The sequence below is a fragment of the Dromiciops gliroides genome, chromosome 2 (genome assembly GCF_019393635.1).
Source record: "Dromiciops gliroides isolate mDroGli1 chromosome 2, mDroGli1.pri, whole genome shotgun sequence".
Lineage (NCBI taxonomy): Eukaryota > Metazoa > Chordata > Mammalia > Microbiotheria > Microbiotheriidae > Dromiciops > Dromiciops gliroides.
The window spans coordinates 676,762,593-676,776,891 of record NC_057862.1 but is presented as its reverse complement, the minus strand read 5'-3'; the positions used below and the strand labels follow the sequence as shown (position 1 = coordinate 676,776,891).

Below are 14,299 nucleotides of genomic sequence, written 5' to 3'. Positions count from 1 at the left end.
AACAAACACCAACTTGCTAGTTTAGGTGTCATATAACTGGGCCTTGGCAAAACACAATGGATATTCCCAGAAGCCAAGAAAAATCTGAGTTGAATCCTTGACAAAAAAAATATATGTTTTAACAAAATAAATACCCATTTTGAGAGAACTACTTAAAATGTGGGTCTCTAAAAATTCTGGGTTGACCAAAGACTAAGAGAGTTAAGGTTTAATGCAGAAATTAAAATTCACTTCATACCCAACTAAACATCTTGCTACTACAAAAACAAATGAAACTACTAGAGGTGGACAGATACTCGGGTGACTATCATCCTAATAGACCAATCAGTCTAACCCAGGAAGAAATCTTTGACACCACAGGTCCAAAGAAAAGGATAAAGTACAGTCATCTTCTGAAGACAGGACATTAAAGATGTCACCACAACGACTCACAAGATTGTCATCCAAGAAAATTCTTTAAGACACAGCAATCACAGAAAGATCCTTAGCAATAAACAACAAACACAAGTAGGTGCTGTTAAATATACAGTAGCAACATTTATTTCAACACTTGTATGTAAAAGATGTTTCTCCAGGCCAGATGATTTGATATAAAAATCAAACCCATCATACTCCCACCCCCCCCACCCCCAACAGTCCTTTCTACATCAAGTGCAATCAGAAATTTGTACAACATGAATATCTGCTTCTGAAACAAAGTTACAAATTAAGTGATAACAAAATACATAAAATCAACTGGACCCTAAATGAATTCTTGATGAATTCTTCTGCTGATCACCTGGAGCTTTTCTCTTCAGCCTCTTTCCGCTCTTTTTCTTTTTGCCTGGCCATGAATTTCTGTTAAAAATAATATGTAACAATGACAAAAAAAAAAATCATTAGGTTTTTTTCCCCCCTCCCCCTTGGCATCCATCCAAAGATACATACTTAAGCTTAGACCAAGACCTTATGCCATATTCCCCAATACAATCTAAATGTATATGTGAACTAAATAATAACATACTGTATGTCATTCCCCAATAGATAAGTGGTCAAAAGATAAACAGTTCTGCAACGTTATTAACTATTAAAAACTATATAAAAGAACGCTCCCAATCGCTAATAAGGTAACTGAAAATCACAATGACAAATCAGAACCCTGAGACTTCACCTCACATCCTGCAAGGTGGCAAAAACGATAAAAGATGGGAATAGCCAATGTTTGCACTGGCTATTGGGAAAGATGATTGCATTGCTGGTGGAACTGTGAATCAGCACAACTATTTTAAAAGCAATTTTTAATTATTCAAATAAAGTGACTAAACTGTCCATACCCTCTGACCCAGAGATTTCATTACTAAGCGTATACCCTATTATTAGTAAGAAGAAAGTCCCCATATACACCAAAATACATATAGCAGTGCTTTTTGTGTGTTAGTAAAGAAGTGGAAACAAAGCAGGTGCCCAATGATCAGGGAATGGACAAGCTGGTACATGAACATAAAAAGAAAATTTACATTTTTCTGCTGCAAAACAATACAAAAAACAACAATAACCACACCCAGACATACCCCCCAAAAGCAGTGTTGCAAAATTTTAAATAACAAGCATGGTTTTCAAATAAGAGGTATGAGAAGATACTCCCACCCCATGCCTCTGAAAACATGCTAGGTCAATTATTTTCAGACTTTTACAATATACTGAGCAATTATGGATATCCTGGCTTTATTCCTGATCTTACTGGAAAGCTATCTATTTTATCACCATCACAGAGACAGCTGCTTCTTGATTTTAAACAAGATATTAATTGTATTAAGGAAAGATCTGTTTATTCCTAATTTATTTCTTCCTCATTGACTATGCTTTTATAAATTAGGAATGCCCTGATATCCCAAAAGGCCAGAGATAGAGTGCCATGCCAATTCTCTTAAGGACACTGATCAGGGAGGGCACCCAATCCACAGGCAGGCTTTGGATCAGAGGCATATAAAATGACTTGTGCTTTGGAGAAGAAAGGGAATTAGATAAAGCATGAACATAATAAATGAAATCTTCACTGGAATGGCAGTAAAAGGAAAAATAAAAATGAAACACCAAAGATGTAAAGTGGTAGAGACCCCAGAGGTCACCTGGTCTAGTCCCATCATTTTCCACAGGGGCCCAGTGAGATTAAGCAATTTGACCCAAGTTACAGAGGCAGTAAGAGGCAGGGTTGGGATCTGAACTCTGTGGTGTCTGAGTTTGTTACTCCTGTCATCGTCCCACGCTCCTCTACAAAGGACCCCTGAACTGAACAGAAACTAAAGGCAAAGCACAAACCATTAAAGCTTTTTTTTTTGTTTTGGTGAGGCAATTGGGGTAACTTGCCTCAGGGTCACACAGCTAGTAAGTGTCAAGTGTCTGATTTGAATTCAGGTCCTCCTGAATCCAGGTCCAGTGCTTTACTCACTGTGCCACCTAGCTGCCCCACCATAAAGCTTTAAAAGGCTGAAAAGATGGATAAGTCAGAATGGTACCTCCGTATTCTGCTTGTGACGTGCACTCTTGCAATGATTTGCCATCGTTTTCTGATCAGAGTAGAAGAGGGAACAAATAGGGCAGAAGAAACCAGCCTTCGGTATAAGAAAATCTAAGTCTGGAAGACAAGAAGACAAGAAAGACAAAAGATGTGTGTGTGTGTGTAATTACAGTTTTCAGGTACGTCATATTTTTTTAAAAATACCATTATTTGAAATTGTGATATTCCAGAACCTTCATGGGGCACTCATCAATTCCAGAGAAAAGGCAGGCTAATAAGATGCCTCCAGAAGATTCTTAGAGAAGTTCAGGGTCTCGATACATTTAGAAGAAAGGACTGAAAAATTCTCCTAACTCAGTCAACACCCCTTCAAGTTCTTTCAAAAAAATCAAACTGGTGTGAGGAAATCAACTTGCTTGAAAATACATTGGTTCACCACTAATGCATTGTTAGTGGAGCTGTGAACTGATCCAACCATTCTGGAGAGCAATTTGGAACTATGCCCAAAGGGCTATAAAGCTATGCATACCCATGACCCAGCAATAACACAATTAGGTCTTTTCCCCAAAGAAATCATAAAAAAGGGGAAAGGACCCACATGTACAAAAATACTTATAGCTGCTCTTTTCATGGTGGCATGGAATTGGAAATTATGGGGTTGCCCATCAATTGGGAAATGGCTGAACAAGTTGTGGTATATGAATGTAATAGAATACTATGGTGCTGTAAGAAATGATGAGCAGTCAGATTTCAGAGAAACCTGGAAGGATGTGAATGAACTGATCATGAGTGAGATGAGCAGAACCAGGAGAACACTGGACACAGTATCAACAACATTATGTGTCGATCAACTGTGATAGTCTTGGTTCTTCTCAGCAATACAATGTTCCAAGATAGTTCCAAAGGACTCATGATGGAAAATGCTCTCCAAATCCAGAGGAAAAAAAAAACAAACCCGTGGAATCTAGACACAGATCGAACCACACTATTTCTATTGGGTTTTTTGTTGTTATTTTTCTTCTTTGAGGTTTTTCCTTTTTGCTCTGATTCTTCTGTCATAACATGACTAGTGCAGAAATGTGTTTGATATGCACATATATAACCTATATCAGATTGCTGGCTGTCTTGGGGAGCGGGGAGGGAGGGAGAAAAATTTGAAACTAGAAATCTTATAAAAACAAATGTTGAAAACTATCTATAGATGTAACTGAAAAATAATACAATATTTATATGGGGGAAAAAAGACCTAGAAAAAAAATACAATGGTTCACAAGCAAGGCTGCATTTGTTACCCCGTTATCCCCAGGGCTTACCCGTGTCACAGTCCTTGATACTATTAGGCCAAGGGAAAACATGCCACACTAGACTCATCTAGAATTTATTTGGCTAGTCTTCCTCTTACCCCAAAGAGCAAGAAAAGGGCATTCAGATGACAGCCCCATTGATGGTTCAATGTCAAAAAAGGGACAAAGCTAACACTACCACAATTCACACCCATATTTCTGTAGGCCTCCTACAAAAAAAAAAAAAAAAGAACTCTTGAATTCTGGCACTTCCAGCAACAACTCCAAAACATTTCCTCTATTTTCTAGCCAGAATACTCTTGTGGCTGAAAATTTGCATACAATGATAAAAGATAAATGTGATCTTTCTCCCCTGAAGCACAATATAGCAGTGACTCTGACTCTCACCTCAGAAGCCACAAGGCACTCTCTTAGTGCCTCCCATAAATTCTGGTGTTATCAATTGTACATGTGCTATGTCTTTGGCATCACCCCCAACAGCTGCACAAAGGACTTTACAAAATGTTTGTTGTTGGACTGGTCTGGTGTTTACTTGCCTAATGAAGATTCTTCATCTTTCTTTCTCTTTTTCTCTGGTTCTGCATCTTCTGATCCAGATTCTTCAACTAAAATCAGTTTAGTTTAAAAAACAAACAAACCAGATTTACAGGCTAGTATTTTTCCAATCTCCCAAACAACCCTCTCCCCTACTTTAATGATCCAAATACCTCGAATCTCAAGTCTTAAATGATTTATACCTCATTTCACTCCATGTTCTCATAAACAAGTAAAAATAATTTTTTCTACTATACTTAAGAATTTTTTGAGGTAGGAAAAAAAACCCAAGATTCATTTTTAAGAACTTAGCTGCCTTAAGACACAAACAAATGGACTATGAGGAAAACCTCAGAACTGCAGAATTTCCATCAGAAGAGCCTTCAAGATCAGAAGTTTTTAACTTCTTTGGTGGCAGGGAGACCCTTTTTGGCAATCTGGTGGAGTCTAAAAGCCTGTTCTCAAAATATTTATAAATGTTTAAAATAAAACACTCAAGACTACAAAGAAAACTAATCATATGGAAAAAGTTAACAATAAAATATTTAAATAGGTACCAAGTTATAGATAAACCCCTGATTTAGAATAGGCCTTTCTTAAACTTTTCTCACTCAGGGACCTCTTTATGTCCAAGAAATTTTGACATGACCCAGGGTATATAGGTATAAAGAAGAGGTATACATAACCTCTTACTGTTGCCAAACCTTTTACGACCCCCGCATTCAGTTACTCAACCCACTATTTAAGCTTAATTTAGACTCATCAACCGTCACAATCCCCCCTACTTAGCTTAACAAGTAGTCACAAGACCAAAAGACTAGTGCTGGAAGGGTCCTCAGAGAACATCTTGTTCGAGCCCTTCCTTTCATAGGTGAAGAATGAGCAGGGACAGAACAAGTCCAATGCCTCTTTCACTGGGCAGTCATTCAAACACCTGAAGACACCTGTCTTCTCTTCTCTAAGCTAAACACTCCCAGGCGTTGTCAGGGACCCAAGCACCCTGGGTGCCCTCTCCAGAGGGTCTCTGGCTTGTCAGTGACCTTCCTATGCCGCTACACATGTTAAGAGCAAAGCAAGAGTACCGAGGGATAGCTACATCTTTGCTTCTGCAGGTGATGCCCTATTACCCTGGCTTTGCAGTTCACTAAAACCCAGATCTTTGGCAAACAGGCTAACTACGGGCTGATCATGTGCTGCTTCTACCTTGTTGTAAAAGGTTTGTTTTTGAAGCTATGTCAGCTTTCACATTTATCTCTATTAAATTTTATCCTAAACAAGCTCTAGCTTGTCAATGTCTTTTCAGTCCTTACTCTGGCACCTAGTGTGCTGGGCCTTTTGTCATCTTCTACAAATTGGATCATGCCGTCATCTATCCTTCTAACATTTTTATCTGTGAATAGGACAAACCATATAGAGCCCTCCCTGTAGAGATGCCTGGAGCATTCATGTAATGTAACAGACTTTTCCCCAAGAACATCAAATCTTTAGACAGTCCCAAGTCCATCTACACTGTACTACTATCTACTGTCTATCTGTTCTGGAAATTACTAAGTAGCTATTACCTCTTTTGAAGCACTGTTTCTTTTGGATAACCATGCTTTTCTGTATCAGCTTCATATTCTCCATACCTCCTCCTCCTTTTTTTTTTTTTTGGGGGGGGGAGGCCCCCGCTGGACAATGAGGGTTAAGTGACTTGCCCAGAGTTACACTGGGTCTGAGGCTGGATTTGAACTCAGGTCCTCCTGAATCCAGGGCTGGTGCTTTATCCACTGCACCACCTAGCTGCCCACCCCCTCCATACCTTCTAACACCAACAGTGAGTAAAACGTCTACTAAAAAACTCCAACGTGCAGTATGTTGCTACTAGCCACTGTCCAACAGATGCAGGCCCCTTTCTCACAACCCACAGCTGACACCATGAAGGTTTTCTGGGTATTCTAGATAACAGAGATTTTTTCCCCCTTTGGATATTTTTCAGGATTGAAGAATTAACAAGGATAGTAGAGGCAATCTACTCCAATCCCCTCATTTCACACATCTGAAAATTAAGGCCTAGAGTGATGACGTAACATGCTCAAGGTCAGAGGTGACAACTCTTTCTGGTTACCCTGTGTTGTTTTCCTCTGGATAGATCTCCCATCTCCACCTAAATAAGCCCTCTGGGGGCAAGGTCCACTGCAATACTTATTTTGCATCATACCTGCTGTAGAAGGTCTACTCATGAGCATGTTTCTAGGATGAAGTGAGCAAATGGCTACTTGAGGCTTCTCCTACTGGTCTGTCTTTTCAACTGCCCCCCAAGGTTTGAAAAGCATCTCACTTCCAAGTCACTGCTGGCTAGATATGAAAAGACCCTGCAAATTTTTTCATTTTCTAACAGGCCAGTTGCGCTAAGTTATGTGATTAGGTTTAGCTTGAAGAGAAGACTGGGCCAAGTGGAGGGGTAGGAGAGCCTGCCTTCTCAATCAGCAGAAGCACTGTCAAGTGGAAGAAGGAACAAGAGAAATTCAAGTGAAGCAGATTGAGGCCAGGTCCCAATAAACTGAGAACTCAGTCAGGAGAAGGGCCTGTCTGGTTAGGTCTGCCCCCACCCCACTCAAATGCAAATAAAACCTGACTTGTTCAGAATGTCATTGAAGCGATTCCTATTCAGATGTGGGTCCTTCTGACTGATTCTACCCCTACACAGATAACGCTTTCTCTTATAGCCCTTTTACCTATATTCATTGAGGCCTCTTCTAGTTTTGTTGGTTCTGATGTGTCAAAACTCTCTGACGATGGCATTTTCTTGGTTCTACTTCTCTTAACTGTAGTTTTGGCTTTAAAGAGAAGTGAAAAGATTAACGTTATAGTAGCAATCCCTGGATTTTCTAAAGGAGAACAACCTGACGTGTATTATAATTTTTTCATTCTGTTCCAGAAACCTATAGTGGAAAATGTTCTTTTTTCCTTTTTTCTGTATGTGCATAGAGTGATAACAGGGACCTTTGGGGAGCAAAAGGAGGGGCTGGAGAGGAGGTCAGCACTCAGGAAGAGAAAGCTACAAACAAAAAAGGAGACTCTTAAGGGTGGCCTTAGATGGCCATGAGAGAACAGGGACTGGCTAAATAATTATAGTACACAAGTGCAAAACAATTGTGCTGTAATAAACAAAGATGTGAAAGGCTCACTCGTCTAGTGTGACCTGATGCAAAGTAAGAGGACAATCATGGGAACAATTTATGGACAAGGACAAGAAAAACAGCTTTGAAAGACTGAAGAACTCTGGTGAAACTAGCCAAGGATGAAATATGTTGCCTCCCCCCAAGAGCAAGGTAGGGTACACAGCCCCTGTGTGGATTCAGTCATAAACACAACTGTGCTCATCTATTAGGAGGGTCCTTTTAATTCCTCCTCTTGCTGTTTAATGTCAAGAGGGTGGGATGGGATATGGGAGCAGAAGTAACAGAAGGGATGCCGAAAGAGACACAGTAACTTCTTTAAATGCACAAAACAGGAAGAGCAGTTTTGAAAGCCACACAGCAATCCCTATATGCTTTTAAGAAAGCAAAGAGGAGTTTGAAATGGTTAAAAAGAGAATAGGGATGGGACAGAAAAAATAAAGGGCCAGAACCAAATACCAGAACAAGTGGGAAAAATAAATTGGTGCCCATTTGTCCTGGACCTTGAAAACAAAGCACTTAAAGACATTCTGCCTCAAAAACATCTGAGGCAGAGACTCTGCACAAGTGGGAGGAGGGAAGGGATGCTCCTCAGGCACTGCTTTGGAGTGGGTGGCAGTGGCACAACCTCCGTTACTGCCTGACAAGGATACAGTGCTTCCAAGTTTACGAAGCCCTTTGCAGGGTTCCTTGGCCATGGAAGACAGACCAAATTATACGCATTATGTGCCCAGCACTGGGGATCCAAAGACAAATAAGTGAAAAGATCTCTGTTTCCATGCTTCCAGGGAGATAATACATAGGTATGTTAACTGGATGAGAACGAACATTAATGTCCTAGACAGGAATAGTAAAGTCAGCCTTAAAGAGAAAAACCCTTGAGCTCTACTGTGCTGGACATGCCCATGGGCCATTTACCTAGGGATGTCCTTTGGGCAGTCAGAGAAAAGAACTAGAGACTACATGTGGAGCCTTAAGCTGTGCAGATTCTACAATGCTCACTCGGAGGTCTCTACTACCCTGTCATGTCTACTGTTGGCTACTTGTTCCTTCTCTATCTTTTGCACGTTTCGATGAATGGAGAAAGAGGACTGATGGACTCTCTCTTCTAAGTCAAGTGGGAGGCTATGTAACTTACTGTAAACATGAGGAATCTGGGGAAGGGGAAATGACAGAAGTCACTAAAAATCAAGAAAACTGTCAAGCAGCCCTGAAGGACCCGATGAGGCTAGATGCCAAATCTGGAGGATCCCATGTTATGCCTACACATAAGTTCTGAAGCAGAAAAAGACAAACTAGATTGTGTGAATCCTCCTTTATCTACGATGATGCACACAATTCATGCATGGTAGGTCAGGGCAGAAGGAAATTCTATGGTAAAAGCTGGAGAACCTTTAAAACGACCAAAGACATGGCCAAGGTGGGTTATGGGGGCGATCATTTTAGCTCTAGTTCCTACCTGAGTGCTCTTGCTTGCTCTCTGGCTTCATCCCCTTTTCTTGAAGTGAAACAACTTGGGACATGCTTTGCTCTGAAATTAAGCAAAGTGTAAATATCTTTAACATATTTAATCAGGTCATACAATAACCCATAAACTCTTCCTTGGCTCTTATCACTACATGGCCAAAATACTATCCAAATAGCACAACAATACATTTTTTTTTGTTAAAATACTTTCAAAATATATTTGTTAAAATATTACTGAGTTCCCTTCAAACTCGAAGTCACTCTGATATTATTAAAATCTCTTCTTCCTGGAACATATCCCAGTTCAGAGCGATTAATGAGATTTATAAAAAGAAGCTAAAATTTATAAAAGGGACACAAAACTTCCAATTCAGAGGCAAAGTGGCAGAAATAACTTTTAGGAGATTCACTTCAGATAATTTTTAAAGCAGAAAAAATCGAGTTGACAAGAACTTACTCAATGCTTACTACGACAAAATTTTCATCTTTAAAAAAGCAACAGAGAGAGAAACCTACCATTACCTAGTTCCTACCTGCTAGATGTCTTTCAGTCAGAGTTTGGGGGTCTTTTTCTATAACCTCCTCACTAATCTGGCCCATTTGGTGCAAAGCTTTAGGTTTCTTCTTAATGCCTCCTGTTTTAGCCACAGGGCAAACATCTTTTCTAGTTATCTCAACTTTTAAGTCATTCTCTCCCTCTTCCTCTTCTCCAACCTCATCAACAGTAACAAAATTAAGCTCCTCTTTGAGGTTGTTAAAGTCTGCCAAAGACTCTTCATCTTCTTCTGTCACTTCATCTAAAGTCACTAAATGGACATCACTGCTGTCATCTTGTATTTCATCTACCGTAACTAAAGTAGTTGGGTCCTCAGGCACCTGAGAAGAGATGAAGCCAATGGACTCCCTCACAGTATTTTCTTCTTCCTTAGGATTTATAGGAGCAAAATTTATATCTGCTGACTCATTTAAAGGTAGCTCTTCTACTTCTCCAATTTCATCCACAGTTACTAGGGGTTCCCTCTTCAAAAGATCTCGCTCTTCATCCACTGACAAAATAGTGACATCTTTAGGTTCACCATGGGAAGTGCAATCATCTTGCTCAATTATCTCATCTAAAGTAAGAAGGGAATTCGCATTTTTAACCATTTCTTCCACATTTAGCTCCTCTTCATCATTAACTTCATCTACAGTGACCAGAGCTTTAGTTTCTAAATTAGACTCTATGGTCAGGTGAGCAGCTGCATCTTCTTCTTCACCAATCTCATCCAATGTAACAAAAGATAACTCACTCTCAGCAACACAAGATATTGAGCTTTTCCCCTTCCTTCTTTTTAAGTTAATCTCAGAGGAAGGAGGATTCTTGGGAAGTTCTTTCTTTTTCCCCTTTGGTGCATTTTGCTTGGCTTGAGAAGGATCTATCTCTTCTATAACTTCATCCACGGTAACAAACTCATCCAAATTAAATGGAAAAAGTTCTTCCTCCTGAAAAACAAAAGTATAATGTTATAAACTTCAACTAGCTACTTAATTGTTAGGCAACATTTGACTCTAATAATGATAAAAAGCTAACATTTATGTAGTACTTTAAATATGCGATCTCATTTGACCCTCATGACAATAACACAAGCTTTTATTTATATAATTTCAATACTAATAATCCTGGGGAGTTAAAGGAATTCAAGGGGATTGGCAACATAAGCTAACTATAGTTTATATCCCACTGATAAAGCATTTACAAGGGCAGTCTTGCTCCATGAATATCACCCAAAAGAACTTTCCCATACAATAAAGGAAGCTCGCATCTTATAAAAAGCTGATTCAAACAAAAAGCTATTCAAAAGAAGTCATCAATTATTTTATGTGGTCAGAGCTGCAATCCACACCCTACTGGATATATCAGCTATTTCTTTTTTTTAAGTTTTATCCATAAAGCATCGTCGAATGATGCTTTTATATACATCTTTTTAAGGTCCTGCAATAACATCAACTACTCCAATGTATTAAATGATATCCAAATGATCTCTGGATTAAGATTCAAATATGCCCAGAAAGATAAAATGACCAAAAAAAATTTGAATCTTACACAACTCAGTGGATTAAAGATTAAACTTTACATTCATAAATAGAATTTATACTCCACTTTTTCTAAATAAAATTACTTAATTCAGAATTCAAGTATAGCTGTTAAATGCCTACTTACTACATGCAAGAAAGGTAATGCATCAGGCACAATATGATATAAAGACAGGTGGGGAAGGGGACTATGGGCAGAGTGAATATGCTGTCCTATAATGTCATTCTGTTCTTGGGAGTTTTGTTCGAATTTTATTATGAGGTTGGATTCAATGGTGGGAGATCTGAGATGAGAGTCTAAGGTTAAAAAAAACACTTAAGAAAAGTTATTAATTGGAGAGAAACTAATCTCTGACCCCTCCCTTGACAGACATATATAAATACGAGATAATTTGAGGCAGGAGAGAACATTTAACAACTGAAGGAAAAGGAGAGTGGCTAACCACATTAATTGGCAATTGAGCTGAGCCTTGTTAAGTTCTAAGATGTGAAGGTATGGAAGGGTTAGAACAGCCCGTATGAAAGTGTAAGGGTGGAATGTCGAGTTCAGAGAATAGCTAGCAGCCCGTTTTGACTGAAACACACAAGAGAAATATGAAAAGTATTTGGGAGCTATATGATGAAGAGTTTTAAATAAGAGGCTGGCTAAAAAAAAACCAAACTCCCCCCCCCCCAAAACCAACCCAGAAAATGCACCTTCTCCCTCCCCTCCCCAATCAGGAGACTATAGATAAGGGATGTCGTATTTACTCGGACACAGTTAACAAGTTCACTGGTTTTGCTGAACTGTCTTTTTCTTTTTCAATCTCTGTTAATAGGGATAGCTACACTAGGCAGAGGACAAGAGAGGGATATATCTGGAAATGAAGATGATATGAAAACAAACATAAATTAGAAAAAAGTTTTAAAGAAAAATGAAGCACACTTAACAAAAGGATCACTATCATTTTTTTGTAAAGATCAGGGGTGGGGGGAAGGACAGGCTGAGTTTGTCCTGGAGACAATAAAAAGCCACAGTTTTTGAGAGGGAAGTTACATGTGCAGTCCTGCTTTAACATATTATTTTGGAAGTTGTATAAAAGAGGGATTGGAGGAAGGGAGAATAGGTTTCAATTAAAGAAAATAAATCCCACCAAAAAGGACTGGCACATTTAACAATGGCACTAGAACACACCATGTATTGTACCGTCTCTCCCCTGGGATGGATGACATGTTCTGTCTCCCTCACCCCAAAACTTTTAAGACTTACAAATTTAGCACCAAGTCTTTGGGCATTTAATATTTATTAAAGAGAAAACACATGGAGTTAAGAAACCTATCTACCCTAGAGGAGAGATAAGAGTTCAACCTGGCCTGGTTCTTCTCCCAAATCTCTTGCCACCATCTCGGAGTTCCAGCCACAAAGAGGAAGATCCTGTGCCTTTCAGAGCGGAAGCTCCCAGCAGTCCGGAAAAGAGGTTGTTCCCACACACTGCTCCAAGCTAACTGGCTGGTAGCATTTAAGCCCATTGATTGACATGACTTGAAGGCTATCTTAAGTTAGTTAACTTCCTTTAGTTAGTTAGGAGTTCCTGTGTGGGGGTGGGTGGGGGTGGGATGTTTCTGAGTCTACAGCTTCTGAGAACAATACTCTTGAGGGCCAGGCTTCAATCAAGTCAACTTTAAGTAGGTTAATCAGTGAAGTCAATCACTCTCACTTAATTCAATCAATCCAAATCAATCTCCTCCAGGTGGGGCCTTTGGACATTGACAAATCCCATTATTTTCTCACAGATACAAGGAACAAGACATTTCAAATAGTATTCTCAACCCGAATCTGCCACTAACTAGCTATATAACCACTCATGTTACCCAAACTCTGTGTAGGTTGGATTAAAAGATTTCTAAGGTCACTTCTAATTCAAACTAAGCAACCATTCTGCATTTACAGAGGAGGGAGGTCTTACTGAAAAGAAAAGGTCCAACTAAGTTATATTTTAAAAAAACCCACAACAAACCAACACCAAAAATCTGATTTACTAATAAATTAATGGGATGAATTATTTTTCCTTCTTTTCAAACAAAATCCCCAAACTCAGTCTGCATCTAACTTTAGATAGGATGGAAATACAAAGTTTCTCCCCACAATTACATCACCCTAATATTTAGTCTCTTAAAGAAAAGAACAAAGTGAAAGCAAACAGACATAGGAAAGCATGCTTTACATGGCTGAAACACAAACCCTAAAACAAAAAAGGAACACGAGAAAAGGAATGAAATAAGTCATACTATACTATTATCCATTAAGGAACCCCAGATTGATTCCTTTCATGCCCAGTCCAAAGGAGACAAAATACAAGATGAAATGGATTTTCTTACAAGGTAGTGCTATGGCACGGAGCACACTGTCTGCAGAGACACCCCTGGACCTCACACATATTGTTTCACCTCATCCCTCTTCCACCCTTAAAATATCATTTTGAGGAAGATCATTCTGCTCATCTTCAACAATGGTTGTTTCTTTGAAACAACTAAGGACAGGCCACAGTGGTGCAGCCTCTAAACCAGCTCCCTCCAGCTGCCTGGGAGACCAAGGCTGCTGCTGCTGGACCTCTTGAGCTCAGGAGTTCTAAGCTACCATGAGCTAAGCTGATCAGGTGCCTACACTGTCTGGCATAAAGCCCCAGGAACAGGGGCTTGCCTATGAAAGGGGGGGGGGGGGGTTTGTACAAAAAACTTCTAGGTAAGAAACAGAATACAGCTCCCATGCTGATCACAGTGGGACTTGTGTAGCCCTATACTTCCAGGCTGGGCAAGGTAGAAAGACCAAGTATTTGTTTTAATTTTTAAAGAGAAAAAAAAGGAAAGCTCAATTAAATTGTCTACACCTCCCTCGAGCTATAGTACTTGTCTTATGGTGTCACACACGGTCTTCCTAAGACTGGTAACATCTCCTTTAAGATTCATGATTCTTTCTCCTAGTCTCTGAAGGGTCTAATGCAAAAGCTCTAAGCTAATAAAAACAAAGATCAACTCAAGTCCAGTTCTCCTCCTCTTTCACCGTCCCTTCTGTTTTTCCCCACATAGTTTTTCACATAGAATCCTCCCAAGGAGGGATAGGGGTGAGAGGGAAAGGTCAGTCCTTACCTCTCTAGGTTTGGCAGTTTTACCAGAGCTGCCTTTAGGGTTCTTAGTGTTCTGCCCAGCAGAAGTCTGAAAGATTAGACAAGGGATGAAGGAACACAGGACACACAATCAGGTAGTCAGTCTTCTTTAAAGAGCCA

General features: G+C 39.6%; 1 protein-coding gene across 8 annotated transcripts in view; it reads right to left on the bottom strand.

The window, feature by feature from the left end:
- Positions 1–512: 512 nt before the first annotated feature.
- The window catches only part of ZNF638 (zinc finger protein 638), a 162,080-nt gene continuing 148,293 nt past the window's right edge, over positions 513–14,299 (bottom strand). For 4 of the 8 annotated variants that reach the window (XM_043986999.1, XM_043987002.1, XM_043987003.1 and 1 more), the window contains 7 exons: positions 14,163–14,228; positions 9,497–10,445; positions 8,956–9,027; positions 7,053–7,154; positions 4,338–4,406; positions 2,496–2,614; positions 513–837 (listed from right to left, as the gene is read on the bottom strand). In XM_043986999.1, the coding sequence (XP_043842934.1) occupies positions 775–837; positions 2,496–2,614; positions 4,338–4,406; positions 7,053–7,154; positions 8,956–9,027; positions 9,497–10,445; positions 14,163–14,228 (1,440 nt within the window). In that variant the 3' untranslated portion in view covers positions 513–774. The remainder of the gene's footprint in view (positions 838–2,495; positions 2,615–4,337; positions 4,407–7,052; positions 7,155–8,955; positions 9,028–9,496; positions 10,446–14,162; positions 14,229–14,299) is intronic. The other 4 variants (XM_043987004.1, XM_043987005.1, XM_043987001.1 and 1 more) reach the window with 4 other exon arrangements.